Consider the following 22,089-nt stretch of genomic DNA (forward strand, 5'->3'; position numbering starts at 1 on the left):
GCCAGCACTACTAATAGCCCACCAAGGCCTAAACAATTTTTCGAACACTGCAAAATTTGTTGAAAAAGACTTGCATTTTCTCTAAAAAATTTTCGAAGAAATGATTCATATGAAAATGGAGTTCGTATTGGATTCATCTACTAATTTTTGTATATCCACTTCAGATTATTCTTCTTTTTGTATCTGTAAGCAGTTTTTTCCTTTCACTTTCTTTCAAAATAACTTGATTGAATGTGAGCTTTGTAAGAAAGAGAAAGAAGGTTCTGTCTGGTGTAAGGAAAGCGTCATATTCTTATGGTAACATGTTCCAACGTTCATTGATAGTCGCATAAATCCAACTGACTTCAGAATTTTGGGATTTAAAGTTGAGCAAACCCGATTTTTTATGATGGTAAGCTCTTTTGGTGGATTCATCTTTGGTTTTTTTGCTTATTTATTCTTGGATTCAGAGTCAAACTTAGGCTTCACTTTCACTCCTTTGTTTGAAGCAGATACCAAATTTCAAGTAGTACTGAATTTCAGTAACTCAAGTAAGAGCTGTGACAGCTTCTGACCATTGTTTGTTTTTTAATCTTCTCTTTATTGTATCTTATTTTCTGAAATAGACATTTTAATTTCTGATGCTGCCCTTAGAAAATGAAGTTTTAATTTTTCCCCCTTCTTTTTTTGTTTTTTTTTTGGTAATTTCATTGTTTTGTCTCTGTGGGGTACTTTACCATAAATACCAATGGAGCTACAACAATGGCTGGGGCTAGTGCCTAGGATATTTTTAAGATACTTTTGACATTGATATTTTCCTCTTGAGCTTATCGCTTCAGTTCCTACCAATTTTCCTACATGAATCACATGATTGTACTATGAATCAGTACTCAAATACAGATAAGATTTCCAGCTATCCTATCATTCCACATCCCTACTTCAATATAGTATGTTTGTTTCTCTTTTTATGATTTAATGAATTATAAATGTTCATTATTCATGAAATGATAGTCCATATGAAGCTGAAATTACCAAGATTGGGTGCCTTTTCTTTTTCTTTTTCTTGCCCCAAAAGGGAGAATTCTAGGCCAAATGGTTTAAATTGATTCAACCATTTAAGAAAGAAATCTTAATCTTCTGACTTCTGAGTCTCTTGTTTCACTCTTTTTCTCTTTAATGTGTTAAACTGCTAAGAACAACAATGAATGCATTAGTGGCAACCAACAGAAACTTCAAGCTGGCAGCCCGGATTCTTGGTTTGGACTCTAAAGCTTGAAAAGAGTTTGCTCATTCCTTTCAGGGAAATTAAGGTGATTAAAATTTCTCTATTTTCTCCATTTTTCTCTCATTTTCTTGTGATTAATGTTCAGACATGTCAAGAGGACTTAGAGATAATGTTATGCTGGTCTATGGTAGATTCACTCTATTCTAACATATCTTGCAGGTTGAATGCACCATACATAAAGATGATGGCAGTTTGGCTTCTTTCGTTGGGTTCAGGGTTCAGCATGACAATGCAAGAGGCCCCATGAAAAGAGGAATCAGATATCACCCTGAGGTTGTTTACATCCTGCTGTTTGAAATCTTCTGAAATTTGTTCAACAGTAGAAAGTTAATATCCTACTAGAAATCACTGAATTAAGATTCTATCTTATTACTAACTTCTTTGGGTTCTGATGACGCTTTGAATAATCTAGGTTGACCCTGATGAAGTGAATGCTTTAGCACAACTAATGACATGCAAGACTGCAGTTGCCAATATCCCATATGGTGGTGCTAAAGGGGGGATAGGATGTAATCCAGGAGATTTAAGCATATCTGAACTAGAACGGCTTACTCGACGTTTCACCCAGAAGATACATGACCTGATTGGAATTCACACAGATGTTCCAGCACCTGACATGGGAACTGGTCCACAGGCACAATTTGCCGCAAATATCCTAGTTCTACCAATTTTCCTTTCACTTCTGTAGTTTTCCTTTCCTGCTGGTGCTTATAGATGGTATTTTCTGTTGGTTAAACAGACAATGGCATGGATACTAGATGAGTACTCCAAATTCCATGGCTATTCACCTGCTGTAGTGACTGGAAAACCAACCGTAAGTATATATATCCAAAGAGAGAGAGCATTCCACTTTACATTGTATTTCTGCAAATTGAGGCTATTAACACGGATTATTATTACCCTTTTTCCTTTAGGATCTTGGAGGATCACTTGGCAGAGATGCCGCTACTGGCAGAGGGGTGCTCTTTGCAACTGAGGCCCTTCTTAATGACCATGGCAAGACCATCTCTGGACAAAAATTTGTAATACAGGTGCACCTTTGTTGCTAAAAAAAATTAAATTTTGAGACACATACTCTTAAGATAATTCCATTTCAGGGCTTTGGAAATGTTGGTTCTTGGGCTGCTAAACTCATCCATGAAAAGGGTGGGAAGATTGTTGCTGTAAGTGATATCACAGAAGCCATAAAGAACAGAAAAGGAATTGATATTCCCAGCCTACTCAAGCATGTCAAAGAAAACAAGGGTGTCAAAGGATTCCAAGGAGGGGATTCTATAGATTCCAAGTCAATTCTGGTTGAAGACTGTGACATACTCATCCCAGCGGCACTTGGCGGAGTCATCAACAGGTTTCTTTTTCTGCAACAAGAATTTTTTCTGTTTCATTGCTGCTGATTAAAACTAAATATTCTCCTTTGATCTTAATGAAGGGAAAACGCAAATGAGATTAAAGCCAAGTTTATCATTGAAGCTGCTAACCATCCGACTGATCCAGAGGCTGATGAGGTTAGTGCTTGTCTGTAGCTTGCAACTACAATTAACTAAAAAAAATGAGCAACAATTTCATTTCTCTCTTCTTTGCCTGCAGATCTTGTCAAAGAAAGGGGTGGTTATCCTTCCAGACATATACGCCAACTCAGGAGGAGTAACTGTTAGTTACTTCGAGTGGGTGCAGGTATCATATTTGAACCTCTTCTTCTTATATTACAGGCTAAATCTCCATCGAAAATGATCCCAGTTTGTCATTTATAGTTTTCATATTTCAGAATTCTCATTTCCATTATCATCCTTAAGCGATTCTTTTTTTTGACATGCCCAAGAATTTGTTTCGGACAGACAAAGATTTGTTGTCTGAAGCTAGCAGATTTCTTTACATTTATATGTACCAAGCACCAGAGAGTAATGCTAATTGGTCATTTTCCATTGCAGAACATTCAAGGCTTCATGTGGGATGAGGAGAAGGTGAACAATGAGCTAAAGACATACATGACCAAAGGATTCAAAGACGTGAAAGAGATGTGTAAAACGCACAACTGTGACCTCCGTATGGGAGCCTTTACTCTTGGGGTTAACCGTGTTGCGCGGGCTACTGTTCTTAGAGGTTGGGAAGCATAAGAGTGCTATGCTGGTTTGAATAAAGATGGAGGCTATTATGAAGCCCCTGATTCTTGTCCACTGTTGTGGTAAAACCTCATTCATGTGAGGTGATTCTCAAACAGTTCTGGGAAAGTAACAGTACTTACTCAAAATGTGAGGTTCTTATCATGCTTTAGTATGCTATTCTTTCGGTCCATCATCGAGCATGTACTGGGAAAGTAAAAAAGTATTTACTCAAAATTTGAGTCGTTAAACACTGTACAATATAGCATGGATCATATTCAAAATTGATACCGGCCCAATCCACATATTACACCTTTGAACACAACAGTCACAATTGAAGTTTTTCAAAGTTGTATCCCCGTGACATCTCCAACAAATCTAGATTCACATCTCACTACGTGTAACTTTTTTTAACGGTCCTTTTAACTTAAAAAGAGTGAATTTTTTTTATTACGTAAAATATTGTTGGGAAAGCAAAGAGAAGTTGCATGTTCTTGACTAGGGGAGTCGCTTGACGATGGTAGCTAGTAATTTATAACCATTGAGAGATCACGGAAAAGTTGGGAATCATCAGACTAACCATAAAGTACCCAATAGTCATTATCAGTTCATAACATCATAGGATTGTCTGATTCTTGGCAAGCAAGCCTCTTCTTCCTCCCGACATGTCAACTTCGGGTACAAAAAACCTGAAATGGTCAGAGTTTTATCTTTTGTTTTTGATTGCTGACATGGCTACAAACATCAGCTAAAATTTCATATTCATTGCTTGAATTGGTTTCAGAAGATATGTTGCCATCAAGCAATTTCCTTACCATCAGGAAAATTCCAGGAAAATATTGAACAAATGGTGACCAAAAGGCTGAACCTGAAGTCAATGGAATACATAGTTTCATTACATAAAATTGTTAACTGAGTCAAAACTTCTTCATCTTTCAATCAACTGGATGATATGGGGAGGAGGGAGAGAAAGTGAATGATTTCCCACTTAAAGAAAAACACTGCAATTTACTTGCAGCCATTTATGATAATTCAAAGCACATGATAGGTTACCATGAAATGTATGTTTTAACAAACAGCTGGCCATACTATCTAGGATTGGCTCAGGGCATTTTAATCCAACTCTCAAAATTCTATTAATTTTCTCCCTTTTTTTTTTCCCTTTCTTTCCCCCTTTTTACATCATAGCAGAATTAACCCCCACCCATTCTCAACTCAAGGCCAAAAATACCTCAACTGCTTTCAAAATTTGAACTTCGTATTGTTTTCTTTAAGGATTATGTCACAATGTACACTCCAGAATTAGCAGACTGTCCGCCCATAACAAATTGATGCAATGTAGAGATTTTTGGCCCATTTTTCCTGCAACAGTAAACAATCATCACATGAGATAAAAACTCCTCAAAACAAGGGGTAGAGCAGATATAATAAAAGAGAATAGGCAACACTTAGCACTCATTTTTAATGCTTAAAGAAGTTAACCTGCATTGCCACAGGTGTTAAAACATAGCAAGGGGCAAATCTAGGGATATGCCCACCTTTACATGGGTGCTTGGAAAGGCAGATGTACGCAGAGTTTCCTGAGTTTCATCCATCATTTTTCGTCTTGGAATGCTCAGAATGAAGGCAGCTTGATCTCCGGTTGCAGCCATAGATGTTATTCTATAACCACTTTCCCATCGCCGATGTATTCCTTCGCTTGGATACAGAAAGTCAAGCTCCACAACCTTGAATCATTGAAATAAATATAAAAGGAAGTATAATCAGCTACTTTGGAAATGGAAGGTAGTGGAAAACCGAAGATGTATGTCAAGATCAAAAGAAAGGAATACCTGATCAGAGAATCCAGAGTTCCTTGACATTACCACACCCCAGCGACTCCCAGCAGTTGTCATTGATGTTACATGAAAGCCTTCTTTCCACTTCTTATTTATCCACTTGAAAGGAAAAGATTCACTCACCTTGTACGACTGCTGGGTGTAAGGAGTTCCTACGAAAGTCACAGAATTTTGATAACAGCTTAGTAATCAGGGTGGTCAATATAATTTATGTGCTGTAGATATATAAGAATCTCAGGCATGCTCAGAACACATTGCTTTAGCCAATCTCCACTTGCAACCAGCAAGCTTGTCGTTGGGTATACTTTCTTGCTAAAGGTTACAGAAAAAAGCCTTAATTCAAAAGTTTTTTCACATATCAAGGATACAAGCTCTAGGCAGACATGTCAACCTATTCATATTTGCCCATTAATAAGTATATCATTAATCTCATGAAGCTCTAAATGTACATGGCAGCAGGTCCAGGAAGATGCACATAAATTGGAAGTGTGTTGAACCTCCAGGCTAAATTGTAATATATGAATTTAATCATGCATGAGTGCTGGTGGTCTCAGCAAACTCAATGACACTACTCAAAAAGTAATTTTATTTAATTTCAAAGTCATCAAAAAGGAAATATATTTAGTACCTAATTTACCAACCTTTTGACATAACAACCAAGGAACTCCCATTATTTGCTCCAGCTATTGAACTAATATAGTAGTTCTTTTCCCACTGCTCCATAATCCAATCCTGATGAAATCCAATTGATATTAAAGTAAGGAGTAAGTAAAAAATGCATGTACACCAAGCAGAAAAAACGACAGGAATTAGTGTTTTAGAATAATAACCTTGTGCAGAAAGACCGTTGACAATTCGTAAACCTGGGAAGAGAAACCGGTTCCCGCATCCATGATCAGGGCCCAGAGATTAGCTGCTGAAGCTACACAGCTAATAAACAACCCATCTTCATTACCCTTCTCTACATGCTGACGCAACCTTGAATCTGCTACATTGTAGTGATATCTACAAGATTGATAAAAAGTTACAGGTAGGATGAACACCGTTTGAGAACTACCTGAGATGTACAAACTCTAGGCAAAACAAAATTCAAAACTCACGGCTAAATATCTCGTATTTTACACTAGGTATGCACGGCAAGACAAACATCAAAGAGTGGCAATCTAATTTTAATGGGCCACATTCAGCAATGAACAACCAGTCACTATGAGCATAAAGGTCTTTTGTCATTTACTTCTAATTTTTGCCAGTCACTATATATACTTCATCATCACATAGGAGACATCAATAATGAAAGTATTCCCCAAATATGCTATAATATTACAGTAACGATGAAAACATGCAGAAGTGATGAGATTAACTCCCTGCCAGAGTAACTTATAGCAAATATTGATCATTCATACCACTCAAACTTACAAAAAACATCACGGACTGGACATGTAACAAAATGTTTGAGCAGTTCAAGGAATCAAGATAACAAGCAGAATTAGAAATAAATATTATATTTAACAAGAAAATGCAACCTTACCTCTGCTTCATAGGACGACGTGCATTGTAAACAGAAATCCACTGAGTAGCAGGAGTACCTAGTCGTATTTTTTTCTTAGGCTGCTCATCTTCTTCCAAATTAATGACTAATCTTCCACGCTTTTGCCCAACCTATTTATACAAAACGAAACAGAGAAAGGTTGTTTAATTAAACATCCTATCTAATCCAATTTAATTGGGAGAAAAGACATGACAACCACCTTAAGAGCTCCATCAATTCTAATTGGTCTCAATGGCGTGCATGGTTCAATTAGGCTTTCAAACAAGGATATGAGCTTGGCATAATTGGGCTCCTCATCAAACTTCATATTTGTAACAGCTTCAAGGAACTGCTTAAATGGGGCAGGACAAAAGCAACACATCAATTCTGGAGAAGTGGCCATCTTTTTCTTGCAAACCATAAAACTCTTGTTATCCCCCTGTGAAGTTCCAGACAAAAAGTCAAATAGTTAAGAGGAAGTAAATCACAGATTACGTAAATCTTTAATCAAAACAACAACACAAACCTGATAACCCTGCCATGGTAACCGTCCTCTTATTAGAAATATCAATGTGTATGCCAACGACTCAAGGTCATCCCTACGACTTCCAGTCCGACCTAAATGTGCATGTACACTAGCATACCTAATTGTTCCCCTGATAGAAGAAATATCCCAAGCTATTAACACCACACATAAGTAGTAATTGGTGACATCTTTAAAAAAGGGTCTACATACCTGAACACATCAGGCCTCTGATCATAATCAACGTGTTGACCAGAGTGTGCATCTTTCCATCTAGAAGCTGATCCAAGAACATGGGAGGCAGACAATAATTAATACCAACTTGTGAATAGCATCTATTCCATCTCAGTTAAAAGATATGACAAAAAATTAGAATATCATAGAGAAATCTTCCATTGAAGAGGAAGAAAACACTTAACAGTTAACCATAATGTGCTCATGCTTGACACTTCAGAAAGAACATACAGTTAACAGTTAAGAAAGGACTGAAGAGAACATACCTAAACCAAGATCAATAAGATATAGCTTCTTCTCATCGGCTGATCCAGGTTGACCTAGTAAAAAATTCTCAGGCTTCACATCTCCATGCACAAACCTTTTTTCAAGCAGACAATAAACAATGATAATCAGTTGAAACTATGCAAAACAGGAGGGTGAATTTAATCAAGTGCAGAATGTTACAATATGACCTACCCCTTTAAATGAAGCTTTTCAAGAATTGATATTGCCTCCACAGCAACACAAGCAGCCATATTTGGTGACATCCTGTCATGGTACAAAATGTTACAAAGATGAAAGTGTATGGTAGATATATGTAGACATGCCTGGGTCGGTATGACAGAGAAAAGAGGAAGATTCTATTTCTTACGATTGTCCTAGAGTATTCCAAACATCCCATAGACTAGGACCAAGCATATCCATTACCTGAAAAATTCATTAATGTTCTTAAGATACATTAAGTAATTTGTGAGTTCAGACACTAAGAAGCTCAAATTCAAAACTCACCAGAATGTAGAAGTCTCCCTGGCGACCCTTATAGTGCACCCCAGGAATCCCATAGCACCCAGTTAGGGTACTTTTCATTTTGTTAAGAGATTAAAAAGAAAAAGCGAGAATTTAGACACTGCTGGAATATATATAGAAACACAAGTTTGACATAAAATTTTATGATTAAAAGTGCCATACTTGTACACTTGCCACTCATAAGGAGGACCATAATTGCAACCTTTACTGTTTCGGTGCTCAAGCTTCAAAGCTACCTGTGATGAAAAAAATCTCATAACATTACATGCCATGTGGTTTGCCCTGGAAAATCCTTAAACACGGGCATGAGTTTCTCAGACATACCTCAATTGCATCTGGTCCAATTCTATCACTACCACCACTTACCCTTCGACCAACATAAACTTGGCCAAAACCACCCTTACCTAATTTCCTTTCTATCTTATATGCAGGAGAATTACCCACTTGTACCTGCAACGAGTAACAAAAATGGCATTCAGTCAAGAGCTTCATTGAGGTGAACAGCTAAATAACTAGGAATGCTTGAGTTTGCAAGAAACTGAGGATTAAAAGACAGGTGACTGAACATATGTTGAAACACCCACAAGTTGATGCTAAAACACTCCTCACTCTTTTGCAAAATCAAATTAGAAATGATTATCCAAATAGTTTCAAGCAGATTTGAAATGCTGAAATAAAGAAATCTTTTGAAATTGTAGTAGTAATATAGTAGTTTGCTCTTAGTTGAAAGAAAGCACACTGAAAAAAAAGTTGCATTCAGCCAGTTTTCTTGCCAAAAGTGATGTGTCTCAGGATAAGCAACATAAGACGGAAGATTTAAGTAGCAGATAAAATATATTCAACAAAAGGAAAGATATATTAAGCAATATGGAGCTACCCTTTCAGGAACCGGAGTTGTGCTAGCTTCTTCTTCAACTCCCACTATTTTGTCAGCACTCCCACCCTCCATCGCAATATCTTTATCTGCCACTACCTCAACTCGGTTGAAAGCAGGTTCAGCGGGAGCCAAAGGTGCAGCCTCAGGAAGAACGTGACAAGGCTCAGGGTCTAAATCTATCAACCTAATGCCCCGGCCTCTACCAGCAGCAGTTGGCCTTGTGGGTACACCCGGTGAGGGCCCTTTGGCTACTCCTGCAGCATTCCCCCTTCCTCTTCCACCAACTCTCCTCCTAGTTCTGTTCTGAGGAGGCAGTACCCAATTCTCTGCTTGATCAACTGGTTGAGGAGTAGGCTGAAGATCATCAAGGCGTTTCGATCTCCGGGCTCCACTTCGCAATTCTGGCATCTTCAACCCATGCAATTCACATTCCACTTAATTTCATCACCACCCTTCCAGATCTTCTGTAACCAAAAAAGTAACCAATATAGATACTGATAAACATGTCATAAGCAAAACACCACACCTATGGAAAGCTAATATAATCAATAACTTCATATTTAACGTTTTTAACATACCCTTACACAAATAACCAAGATTTACATTAGCTTAGTCTATCATGACATTTCCAGATATCAGATTATAAACAATAACGACACAATCAGCGAGTAAATTATCAAAATGATGAAATAAACAATTCTTCCTATGATAATCCATTAAATAGCTATCTCAAAGAGGATAAACAAAAGAGCCTATTTTAGCAAATACCCTTCAAAAAGAAATCTATATGTTCCAGAATCAAGTAGCTATAAAGCAAATGTAGCTAAAAACACAAAAAAAATCTAAGCAAGTTCATCCCCTATTTGATCAAAAGATTCAAAACTTCAAAGATCATCGGAATCAGTCATTTCAGTATCAAACAAAATAAACATCAATAACTTACAATAAAAAAACAACAATCTTTGAGCTCATTAAATCGATCAAACAAAACAACAAACATCAATCAACAATACTCATATTTCATCACCCCAAAAATGATTTAATAATAAAAAAATTCAAAACCTTACATGAAACTTTCCTTTTTATAATCAGTTTAAACCAGATTCTCAGTAACCAAACAATTTTCAATCCGATCATTCAACTTTTCATAAAAAAAACAATCAAAAGCAAAACTGATCATCAAACAAGCTAAAAATATCTTAAAAAAAGAACTCACAGATCAATTATCCTCTAAAAACTTGATGGGTCAAGCTCAGATCCTTAATGAAATGTTCAAAAAATGCATTTTTGGGGCTAAAATTAAAAACCCAGAAATAAAAATCCAAACTTTGAGGAAAAAGCGACAGTCTTGTTCTTTGGATTATTGGGGGATGAAATGAAGATAGAAAGTAGGCCAAAAATTAGGGTAATAAGCAGAGACAAACAAAAAAAAAAAAGAGTGATTTTTATTGAAAAATGCAAGAGAAGATAGACAAAAAGAAATTCTTGTAGGTGGTGATTTGGAGAGGGGTATTTTATGTGTCAAACAAAAAGCAAAAATTAAAAAAAAAAACAACACAAAAAATATTTGTGTGGAAAAATGTTAATGGTGGTGATAGTGGTGTTCTTTGTTGGTGTTGATGTTGGTTTATCAATATATACTGATGTCTCTTAAAAATTATCTACAAATAAAAATAAAAAATGATTTTTTAAAAGGTCAGTAACAAATTTTATTTTTTTTAATAAATAATATATTTTTATATTTTACGGGAAAGAAGAAAATATGAAAGTTTTTAAAATATATTTTTTTTTAAATACATGTAATATTTATAAGTGTTAAATCAAATTTTTTATATCTTCTATTTGAATATATGCATTAATGGATAAAAAATAGAAAATTTTCATTAAATATTTGAATTTTTTTATAATTATGAGTTATTTTTTTGCTATATTTGTTTATGTCAATTTTATAATATTAAAATATTAATTTATTTAAATGTATGGAGCATGGGATTTGGCATATGAATTTTTGGATTGACCAAAATGCCATTATGGATGATTCAAATTACATAAGACTTTCCTCTTGTTTGGGGTAGGTCTGGCTACCTTTCAATTTTTTTTTTCTTCTTGAGTTGCCATTTGACAGCAATAATTTTAATAAATTGATAATATCAATATATTTTACCTTTTATTATAAAAATAGTTGAAATTGCTATAAATTACATATAAAAATAAAATTTTATAATTATTTACAAGAAAATCATATCAAATAAAGAATATCAGCATATATATATTTAATATTTCCATCAAATATATTGTAATAATATACAAATATAGACATAATTGAAAGTTTATAATAAAAACATAACATTTGTAATTTTTTTTAAGAAAAAAAAGTAATTTCCTTTCACCATCAATTATTCCTTTTGTTTTTTTTTTTTTTAATCATGTTTTCCATATTGATAAGTAATAATTATTTATTACTCATTAAATTCCAAATATTCTACTTCATTTACTATACAACTTTAGCAATGGCCATTGCTCAAAACCACATTAGTTACTTTTTCACATTTAATATTTTCAAAATTAATATGAATTCGAAAAAAATTAAATGTATAATATATTTTTATGTAAAATAAATAAATATTAAAAATTAAAAAATATTATTAGTTATTTTTCACATTTAATATTTTCAAAATTAGTATTAATTACTAAAAATTATGAATTTCGAAAAATTTTAAATATGTTGTATATTTTTTATGTGAATTAAATAAATAAAGAAATATTAAGAGTTAAAAGATAAATTAAAAATTAAAAAATATATATTTATAAAACCAACATTTATTACATACTATGGTAGAATAGAAGATATCAAATGGAAGGAATAATTTTTTTTTTTCAATTTTCAATTTTATCCCTTTATCATGAATAAAATAAAAGCACAAGTAGCTTTCATGATGAAAGATGAATTAAATATTTTTGTTTTTAAATCTTCACCTGTATTTGTACTAGTTATTGTATATATTCATATATTCTTTAAAGCTACGTGACATAATTTTTTATGGAAATTCATGCTCTAACAATATTACTACATTGAATACCTAAAGTACTAACAAGCTCTTGCTTTGGATTTTAATTTAAATTTGAAAATTCTCATTTTAGACAAATAATTATGTCTGATTATTTGTATATTTATATCATATAAAATATTAAAATTTATGTATTTATATAATATTTTATACAAAAATTTCGTATTATAATTTATGTCGATACAAAAATATAAAATATTTTTTTTTATTTTATTAAATTCATATATAATTATCATTATAATTTTAAGTTATATTACTTTCGTATCTTATTTTCGTATTGTGTTTATGTTATATTTTAGATTATCAAATCTACAAACAATAATTAATATACTATATAGAACTTATAAAAGTTTGATCAATATTTTTAAAAGAAAAATTTTTTCCATTACATTTATTGTCAAATACTATAATTACTATTAAAAATTACATTATTAAAAAAATTCAACATAAAAATAAAAAATTTGTAATATTAAGATTTAAATATGAAATTCATCTAAATATTGTATGGATTAATCAAAATAAGTTTTGAGTTTAAAATTACATTAATTTGATATAATAATAATAATAATAATTATTATTATTATTATTATTATTAATTTGTTCATATTATTTATAATTTATTAATGAAAAGTCATATTTTAATTTATTGAAATTGTTTTGTGATTAAAAAAAAATATCTTGGCATGTCATGTTTTGGGACACACCAAACATGGCCTAGCAAGAAAAATCCAACTTTTATTGGTTTTCTTTTTAGAATTAAAAATTCAACTTTGTTAACAGCCTCAAAAAAATCGACAAAGCTCATGGTGACTACAACACCAACTCGGAGCCCCGAACTCCGAAAAGACACGGTAACGACTTGGAAACTCTTCATCATGCCTACTCTGCATTTATAACGAGCACGAGTGTGCGCCCGAGATATTTCGGGTCCCGCCAACCCGAATTGGAAACTCCGGGTCATCGAGAAGTTGTATCCAGCTTTGAGCAGGACTCCCGAGCACTCAATTGCCCAAAATGGCGATTTGAGCAGTCAATTGGCCGTGCGGGGTCCGGTCGTACCCGGTTTCGGGTTTCATGATGTGATTATTGAAACTCCGATTCACACGGTTCAGTTGCCGGATTTGGCTCCGATTGGTGATGTTTTGATTGCTTATAAAAGGAGGATTGAGCAGGTTAAAGGGTTTGATTCAATTAAATATGTTCAGCTAAGGAAAAAAAACGTTTCTTTTGGTAAAAGAAAACTTTCAGAGCATGGAATTGGTTTTGGATTGAACTATGTAACATAGTAGAGTTTTTCTGTTCTTTTGATAATTGAATATGCATTTTATTTTATCAAATGATTGATTTAATTCTCTGTTAGTATTTGAAATGATTGATTTCTTGAGGTTCCAAGTTTTTAGAGCTGATTGCTTTCATTTCCATATGTTTTAATTCTAGCATAACAAGGCCTAAGGTAATGTTTTTAATCCAGGCATCCCATGTCGCCATCTTTCATTCTGTATTGTGTTTGGCAAGCTTGTAGGCATGTTTTTTTCAGTTGTTCAAGAACCATGGAGCGTCAGCTGTGGCTTCAATGAGCCACTCTCACAGGTAGATTCTTTCTCTTCCAATTGTTCCTCCTAGTGTTTCTCTTGGTCTTGACAGTATGAAGGAGTATTTTAATCAGACAGGGACATGTAGTCTCTGTGAGGTTCATTCAAAGGACCTCTTGATTAATGAAACCGGCCATTTCATTTCAATTTCCTTTTGAGATATGGATAATTCCCATTTTTATGAACTAGATAATGAAAAGGTAACTAATGCTTCCTGGTTGTGTTCTTATATGGTTTCACCTATGTCTTTCTTTGTATCACCCTACGTCCTAAGTTTCACTTAGCTTGTTTGAACTCTCATTGTCACTGATTCAAAATGGAACTAAATCGACAAGAAAAGAAGAAATTAAACATCAAATTGTTGTTGGATGCTTTGTGAGTGTTTCTGAGAGTTATTACTTTATTGTTAAAAGAAGTTCCTTTGAATCATATTGCAAGTGTTATTTCTTGGTATTTAGTGAACCCCAGATGGCCTTTTTAATGGCTTTGCTTTGGTCTGTTAGCAATACTAGTTTCATGATGCCAGTTTCGTCTCTAAACCTGCAAAGGAGATTGGGATTCTTTACGGAGACATAGCCATGTTGTCGGAGTGCAAAACTATCATGACTACTTATTTCCATAATTGTTGTAGTCTTATAAAGATGGTATAACACAGGTGATGCAAAAGTTGAACGAAGGGGGCAAAGGAATTCGGTTTTTAAGGAAATTCCTATAAAAGTACCCGTAATGACTTAAAAAAATTAGTTTTCTGTCGATTTTCCTCATGTCAGCTCCAATGCATGTCATATTGTAGAGATAATGTTTGCTCATACCCAAAATAATAAACAGATTAGCATTGCATTCTTTTTTTTTTTTTTTTTTGGCATATTTCCCTAGATTTTCAAAGTTGAGTAACTCATACCCTATTTGATTCACATGAATGCAGGCAGTTGATCTTGGTGGCTTGCTAAAACTCATCCTTAGAAAGATGTCTTTGCAGTTGAATAACCCACCATTCAATTTCATGATTCATTCTTCACCACTTCCGGTTCCTGACTCAGAGTTACCTTACAATAACTGGTTTTACAGATAGTTCCTCAGTTAACTGGTGTAGGGGGTTTTAAACTTGGATCTGGATGTTACATAAATCCTGTTTTTTCCAGAAGATGCTGCTAAACTTTTGAGGTAAGTTGATGTTCCGATATTCGGATTAAAACTGATTATCATCATAGTACTAACGTAAAATCATATCTGAATAAGAAAAACCAACATTTTACACGAGGAAATCTCTTGTGGATCTGTTTGGGCCAGCACTACTTATTTGTATTTAAGAAAAGGTGGATAACATCCATGTGTTTGCAGCGTTGTCACTTTTCACTTCAGTCTAAATGCATGAAACTGTTCAATGATGTAACTAATATAGTAACTTGAAATCTAACATCAGTAGCCTGATGGGATCCAACGCAGCCATCATCCTTGCTTCTTACCCTTTTTGACTTCAAAAGGCTCTTTCATAATCAATCACCAGGGGACCTAAATTTGGGAGCATATTTTTGTCTTAAAACTTGCATCATCCCTAGATCTTGGTGACACTCTTACCATTAGAGATGTCAATAACATTTCCCATATGAATTTTCATCTCTGAACTTTTATATTATACTCATATCTATATTTATATCTAATAAATATTTTAAATTTATCTTTATTCTTATCTCATATATATTTAATGGGTACGAACAATATGAATTTTTATCTCTGAACTTTTATATTATACTTATATCGATATTTATATTTAATAAATATTTTAAATTTATCTTTATTCTTATCTCATATGTATTTAATGGGTATGAACAATTTTCATACCTGTAATTTTTTAATTATTTTATTTTTATCTAGTATATTTAAATTTTTTTATCAATATATAATTTTTTAATAAAAATATATTAATTTAAATTAATCTAAAATAATAATTTATATTATTTAATAAAAAAATTATTTATTAAATATATATAAATATATATGTACGATATAAATATGAAATGAGTGTTATATTATTTATTTTTATTTTTATATTCAATAAAAATTTAAAATTATATATATCTTTATTCTCATAATATAATATTTATTTTTATTTTAATAAAAAATTAAAATTTTTATTAGATATAAATAAAATTGACATCTTTACTTATCACAAAATCAAATACCATAACAAAATTTACATGATGGTTAAAATTAGTAAAATTTAAAATTATAATAAAAAGAATTGTAAGTGAAATAATCCCGTATAACAAATGACTCCGATAGATTTTGCCCTTCCCGACACGACGGTTTAAACCGTTAGATTCCATTGTCCGCCCCAGTTGAAGCACATAGACAAAGACTACGAGTAGAATGTTTAAAAGTCATTCGGCTGCAACTTGTAGTAAGCATCCAATTGGCTTTAGCGTCCATTACCAGAGAGTAGCGGCTGCCTCAGTTTAGAGTGGGTTAAAATTTAAAGCCGATACAAGAATGTGTTGGATGCTCAATTTAATTATTCATTTACAGATATTACTCTTAAAATGAATAACATGGAGCATTAAAATTTTAATTTTAATAATTATGAATTTAAATTTAAATTATAATTTCTCAAATATAAAAAAAAACTTATAAAATGCTTTGTTATTATAGATTAAAAACTTTAAGATATGTGACCTAATGCATTTAATAAACTAATTATTGTGAATAAAACTTATAAATTTATGAGTTTTGGTTTTTTTATAATAATAAAATAAAAAATAAAAAAGACAAAACCTTGATTTTTTTGCTGATTAAGGCGTTGGCCCAATTTAGACTATGTTTGAAAGAGTCAACTTGATTAAAAGTCGGATTATATGTTTAATTTCAAATTTTCATTTAAATTATAAAAAGATTTTAAAAAAATTTAAACTTATTAAATAGACATTGATATAATTTTAGATCAAGTTAAATTTTGAGTTGAAAATTGAACAAAAATATTAAAATCCAAGCTAAGCTCAATATAATCCGAATAGAATATATAATAAAAATATTATAATTATTTAAATATATATGTGAATTTTTTATATTATATTTTTTCAAAAATTTTAATTTTTTATTATATAAATTAAATTTAATGAATTAATTTAAAATTAATTTTTTAATTTAAATTAAATTTTAAAAAAATTTAAAACCCAAGATATAATACCAAATTATATTTAAATAAATATATAAATTATTAATATTAAATATGACTCAAATTCAATTTATGAATATCTTTAGACTGCACCCAAAACAAAAAAAACCCCAAAATCAAACAAATTAATCTTTGGAAGTACGACAAAAAGAAAATACTCGAAAAGAAATATCCTGGAGTTGGAGCCACAGAGTCATTTGAATCACTGTTTTTCCATTTTAGTGACCACCCAAACCCAAAGCAAATCTAATCTCTCGAAAACCAAAAAAAAAAAAAAAAGAAAAACTTGGGAAAAGGCAATGACTTGGCTGTTTTTCTTAATGCAATAAAAAAACGTTTTTTCGGTCCCTCCTTTGTGTGTATTCTTAAACCCCCCACCCTCGCAACGCTTTCGGGTTTTTTGGCGGCTATCACTTCTCCACGCCCTCCCTTTTTTCTCTTCCCTAGCTTTCCTACTCTTTCCAACTCTAGGGTTTTTCTTTTCTTTCTTCTTCTCCTTGTTTCTCTCTCTACTCCTCACTTTCTCTTTCTAAATCTACGCCTTTGATCTTTGATCATGGCCACCTCTGATCGTATCCTTGCCAACTTTTCTCCTCTGGGTATGCTTTGGTTTTGTAGATTTCTGGATAAATATTTTTTTTCTTTTTTATTTGTTTTTAGTATTTTTCCTTTTTGTTCTTAAGGATTTTCTTGTTGTTTTGAGGTGTTAACTCATTAATATACATATTTTTGGAATAACCTTCAATGGGTATTTGATTTTATATGTGGGTTCTAGTGGGATTTATTCAAAAGTTTGTTTTTTTCCTATTGGTTTATGCTAAATTTCATTTATTTATAGATTTGGGTTTGATGGTTTTTTGAAGTTCATGAATTTGAATTTTTTTATCTTTGGATCTTTGCCGTTGAGATTTTTATTTGATTTTTAGATGGGTTTTAGTGGGGTTCACTGAATTTTTTTTTAATAATTGGTTCATGCTTAATTTGTATACTTTTAGGCAAAAACTTTAATCTTTTTTATAGATTTGGGTATGATGGTTTTTTTGAGTTCATGAATTTGATTTTTTATCTTTGCTGTTGAGATTTTTATTTGATTTTTAGATAGGTTCTAGTAGGGTTTACTGAAATGGTTTTTTTTTATAATTGGTTTATGTTTAATTTGTATACTGTTAGACCAAAATTTTAATCTTTTTAATAGATTTTGGTTTGATGGTTCTGGAACCTAATGACTTTGAATGTGTTTTATCTTTGGATCTCTGATTGTTGGATTGAGTTAAATTTATTGGGTGGTTTTTATGATATTGATAGCTTGAGCCTTGAAGCTATGGTTTTCCTTGTTGCCTTAAGTGATTTGCTTTGGATAAATGTGAACTTTTTTGGAGTTTAATTTTTAAATTATCGGTTTTGTTTTTATCCTTCTAAAATCACAGATGTTGCAGATTCACTGGAGAACTTGTCTCTGGATTCACAAGCCAAGAGCACAAAAGTTCCAGAGCCTGTCAAGAAGGTAGAACTTAGATTGTGAGATGCTCATTTCTTATTCTTGTTTTTGATAAAAAGTTTTTCATTTTGTTAGTTAGATAGATTAGTTGGTTAGTGATTTTATTAGATTCTGTGCAATTCAAGCCTCTGAAATCTAGTGGGCTGCCTGGTTAGTTGTATAAACTGGGTTATAGTCAACAGCGCTTTTTGTGTGGGTAAAGATGCATGTATTGTCCTACCGCATGCTGTTAACTCAAGATTATGATGCTGATAATTGGTGATGGGAATAATGCAAAATCTTTGAGAGATAAATGGATCTGTTGTAGTGATTATCACTGTTGATTTAGGAAGAAGGCTAATGCTTTCTTGAAGCTGCCCTGAAACTTATCATTTACAATTTGGTTTTTGCATAATGGTTTGACTAACATTTAGGTGGTGTGGAGTTTGTATAATGGTCATGCTAACATCATCATTTTGATGGATTTTGGATTTGGAATTTTTGGGTTGGTCATGATAACATGATTAATCGTTAACCTGTCAATTTGCTTTAGGGATCTATACATAGAGAATTTTTGGTTTTATGATCAGGCTGAGTATTGTATTTGATAAGCTTAATGTCTATTGACAGGATTTTTATGGTGATAATGGCTCTTACATGTACCAGCAAACTTATGGTTATATGCCATATGGGGCATATTCTGTGCCCAGTTCACCTCTTCCTGCTATGGGACATGATGGTCAGCTGCATGCGCTGCAAGAATACCATTATCCAAGTCCTTATTACCAACCACCTCCGCAAAATAGTCAAGCTAATGTTTCTCAGGTAGAGGTTTCAACTTCTGGTGCAGGTGATCAAGCTTCCTTATCCATTGAAACAAATAAAGGAAATTCAAGCAATATAGCAAGTGGTGGGGGTTTGAGTGGTAATAATGGGTCAGGGACATTGAAATCAACTTTCAAAAACTCCTCCCTAAATCCAAATGCTTCCTACAAAAGAGGAGGCCTGCCAACAGGTAATCTATCCCAAGGTTATCAGGATCCAAGATTTAGCTATGATGGGTTTCAGTCAACAAGTCCTTGGTTAGATATGTCGATGTCTTCTAATGGGCAATCCAAACATGCTGCAAATAGTGGGTTCTCTTCATATACAAACAACCTTTCATCTGGCAGGAACCAGAACCTTCATCCCTTCCCTCATGTCGTGGTATGTTCAAACTGCTTTGTTTCTTAGATTTGAACTCCTGCTTTATAGATATCTGAATTCTAACCAAGACACATGCACTGCTGAAGTAGTTTGATAGTCGTACAAGGTAGATAGATATGAGATTTTCTTGTCTTCTTTCATTGTCAGTTGACCTAATTGTTCTAATGATCTGATTGCAGAATTTGCACAGTGCAAGACCATCATCTGGTGTAGCCCAAGCATTTGGATACATGAACCACATGTACCCAAGCAACATGACATTCGGTCATTATGGAAACACTGTCAGAGGTGGCTCTGGTTTTGGATCATATGGCTATGATGCCTGGAAGAAAGGAGTAGGGTGGTATACTGTTGGTAACAACAACAAATCTAGGGGTCGTGGATATGGAAAAGAGAATGTCGATGGTTTAAGTGAGCTGAACAAAGGACCTAGAGTAAAAGGGTATAAGAATCAGGATGATCTTGGACCTGAAACACTAGCTGTCAAAGATCAGAACCTTCTACTGACCAAGAGCAATAAGGAGAACAGTGTTTCTCTTGTTCCAGATGTCGAGCAGTATAATAAAGAAGATTTTCCTGAGAGTTATTCAGATGCAAAGTTTTTTGTCATTAAATCCTACAGTGAGGATGACGTCCACAAAAGTATCAAATACAATGTGTGGGCCAGTACATCTACTGGCAACAAGAAACTTGATTCTGCATTCCATGAGGCCAAGGAGAAGCCTGATGGCTGTCCTGTATTTCTAATGTTCTCGGTGAGTATGATTAACATTATATCTGCTGTCTTGATTTAGTGAGTATATGATTTGTTTGATTTTTACTAAGCCTGCACCTTTTCCAGGTTAATACCAGTGGACAATTTGTTGGATTAGCAGAAATGGTGGGCCCAGTTGATTTTAACAAAACTGTAGAATACTGGCAACAAGATAAGTGGACTGGTTGCTTCCCTGTGAAGTGGCATATCATCAAGGATGTGCCAAACACTTCATTGAGGCACATAACACTTGAGAACAATGAGAACAAGCCTGTCACTAATAGTAGGGACACCCAGGAGGTAATCTCTCTCTCTCTCTCTCGCTCACTCTATGTTTGTGTGAGTGTGTGTATTATTTCTCCTTTTTTGCGATTTTCATTCTTCTCATTGTAAAATGGTTGGTGGCTGCTGTAGGTTATTTTTGAGCAGGGGATTCAAATTCTCAAAATCTTTAAGGATCATTCCAGTAAGACATGCATTCTTGATGATTTCGAATTTTACGAGGATCGACAAAAGATAATCCAGGAGAAAAAGGCTAAGCATCAGCTGTTACAAAAACAGGTATGTCTGACTCTTAATTGAATCTTGTGTCTGAATTTTGCTTTTTAACCCACTTATAAGATGTTTTTCATGCCTTTTATCATATAGAATCTGATAGATATGGCTTGCATAAGCCGTTTAAATAATAACTACTTTATATTCTTCCTAACCAGGTTTCGAGTGGGGAGCCTAATGATGATGTTGCAACTGGTAACAAAGAAAATACAGCAATAGCAAAGGAGACTTTGGAAAAATCTGTAGAGGCAGCCTTGATAGAAGAACCAACAATTGCATCAACAGCAGAGATATCGAAGGCGAATGGAGATGTGAAACCTGTAGAAGAGAATGGATCAGTTGCTCCAACCGAAGATGACCCCTCGAAATCAGTTTCCATCGCAAGTGCATGCTAATTGGCTTCTTAGATTTAGAATAGGATTGTAGTTTTGGTTGGTTATTAACAAGCTAGCTAATCCACATCAGCTATTTTGAGTCTCTTTTATTAGCTGGGAAGGAAGTAGCAGAAGGCAGCAGCTTTCAGCCTTTCCTTGTAGCAATTAGTAGCATGGTGAGACAGAATATGACTGCTCAAAAGCCTGAGATTTTCATCTTCTCGTCATTTTCATCTATTTTTCTTTGTTTTTCTTAATGAGAAAGAGCTGAGGAGAAAAAAAAAAAAAAAAGCCCAAGCAGAAGCAAGTTACTCCTTTTTGCATCTTGCATTTGATCAAGACATGGCTTTTGTTTTACCTGCATTTCCAATATAGATGGAAGTAAAAGAGCAGTATTGGAGACATTGTGCTTTACTTGTTCTCTATCTTGCATTATGGGATGTTGTAAATTCCTCAAACTTTTACAAATACTAATAATCTTTAAATTTGTATGTAATTATAATTAATATTAATGCATGAAAAGAATTACTTCACCATAATTGTAATATTTATTAATTTTAAATATGATAATCATGAAATATAAAATGATATAATTTAAAATTTTAATAAAAATTGTATATGAAGTTAATAAAAATAAAAAATATTTTTATATTTAATGACAAATTTTAATATAATAATTTTGATTTTTTTTGGTGATATGATAATTTTTATATTTTATTCTTGTTTGATGTAAAATAAA

The 22,089-nt window shown here is 33.0% G+C and overlaps 3 protein-coding genes and 1 pseudogene across 6 annotated transcripts; 3 read left to right on the forward strand and 1 right to left on the reverse strand.

Moving 5' to 3' along the window:
- Window positions 1–859: 859 nt before the first annotated feature.
- On the forward strand, window positions 860–3,721 carry LOC111293706 (glutamate dehydrogenase 1-like). Its single transcript, XM_089743067.1, has 9 exons — window positions 860–1,289; window positions 1,424–1,537; window positions 1,677–1,898; window positions 2,004–2,078; window positions 2,179–2,295; window positions 2,362–2,612; window positions 2,694–2,769; window positions 2,852–2,938; window positions 3,193–3,721. Exons 2-9 carry the CDS (start codon window positions 1,508–1,510, stop codon window positions 3,376–3,378), a joined length of 1,044 nt encoding a protein of 347 aa, XP_089599193.1. The 5' UTR covers window positions 860–1,289; window positions 1,424–1,507; the 3' UTR covers window positions 3,379–3,721.
- Window positions 3,722–4,351: 630 nt separating this feature from the next.
- On the reverse strand, window positions 4,352–10,761 carry LOC111293705 (casein kinase 1-like protein HD16). 2 transcript variants are annotated; one of them, XM_022886586.2, is made up of 17 exons: window positions 10,369–10,761; window positions 9,153–9,613; window positions 8,600–8,725; window positions 8,438–8,511; window positions 8,258–8,327; window positions 8,121–8,176; window positions 7,946–8,017; window positions 7,753–7,847; window positions 7,466–7,532; window positions 7,256–7,385; window positions 6,950–7,168; window positions 6,730–6,860; window positions 6,032–6,206; window positions 5,843–5,933; window positions 5,196–5,353; window positions 4,902–5,090; window positions 4,352–4,725 (listed from the first exon to the last, which is right to left on the reverse strand). In XM_022886586.2, exons 2-17 carry the CDS (start codon window positions 9,558–9,560, stop codon window positions 4,666–4,668), a joined length of 2,121 nt encoding a protein of 706 aa, XP_022742321.1. In that variant the 5' UTR covers window positions 9,561–9,613; window positions 10,369–10,761; the 3' UTR covers window positions 4,352–4,665. The 2 variants fall into 2 exon arrangements, with proteins under 2 accessions (XP_022742321.1, XP_022742320.1); XM_022886585.2 differs by having other exon boundaries at window positions 9,153–9,616.
- A 2,338-nt stretch (window positions 10,762–13,099) lies between these two features.
- LOC111294245 (ADP-glucose phosphorylase pseudogene) lies at window positions 13,100–15,034 on the forward strand (annotated as a pseudogene). Its single transcript, XR_016327205.1, has 3 exons — window positions 13,100–13,450; window positions 13,692–13,810; window positions 14,738–15,034. The product of XR_016327205.1 is annotated as an ADP-glucose phosphorylase pseudogene (transcript).
- A 2,343-nt stretch (window positions 15,035–17,377) lies between these two features.
- LOC111293867 (YTH domain-containing protein ECT1-like) lies at window positions 17,378–21,764 on the forward strand. 2 transcript variants are annotated; one of them, XM_022886894.2, is made up of 7 exons: window positions 17,378–17,583; window positions 18,412–18,488; window positions 19,092–19,667; window positions 19,847–20,422; window positions 20,509–20,721; window positions 20,836–20,982; window positions 21,135–21,764. In XM_022886894.2, exons 1-7 carry the CDS (start codon window positions 17,541–17,543, stop codon window positions 21,369–21,371), a joined length of 1,869 nt encoding a protein of 622 aa, XP_022742629.2. In that variant the 5' UTR covers window positions 17,378–17,540; the 3' UTR covers window positions 21,372–21,764. The 2 variants fall into 2 exon arrangements, with proteins under 2 accessions (XP_022742629.2, XP_022742630.2); XM_022886895.2 differs by having other exon boundaries at window positions 18,421–18,488.
- The last annotated feature ends 325 nt before the right edge of the window (window positions 21,765–22,089 follow it).

The sequence above is a fragment of the Durio zibethinus genome, chromosome 14 (genome assembly GCF_047325235.1).
Source record: "Durio zibethinus cultivar Kanyao isolate XHJ-2024 chromosome 14, ASM4732523v1, whole genome shotgun sequence".
Classification (NCBI taxonomy): Eukaryota; Viridiplantae; Streptophyta; class Magnoliopsida; order Malvales; family Malvaceae; genus Durio; species Durio zibethinus.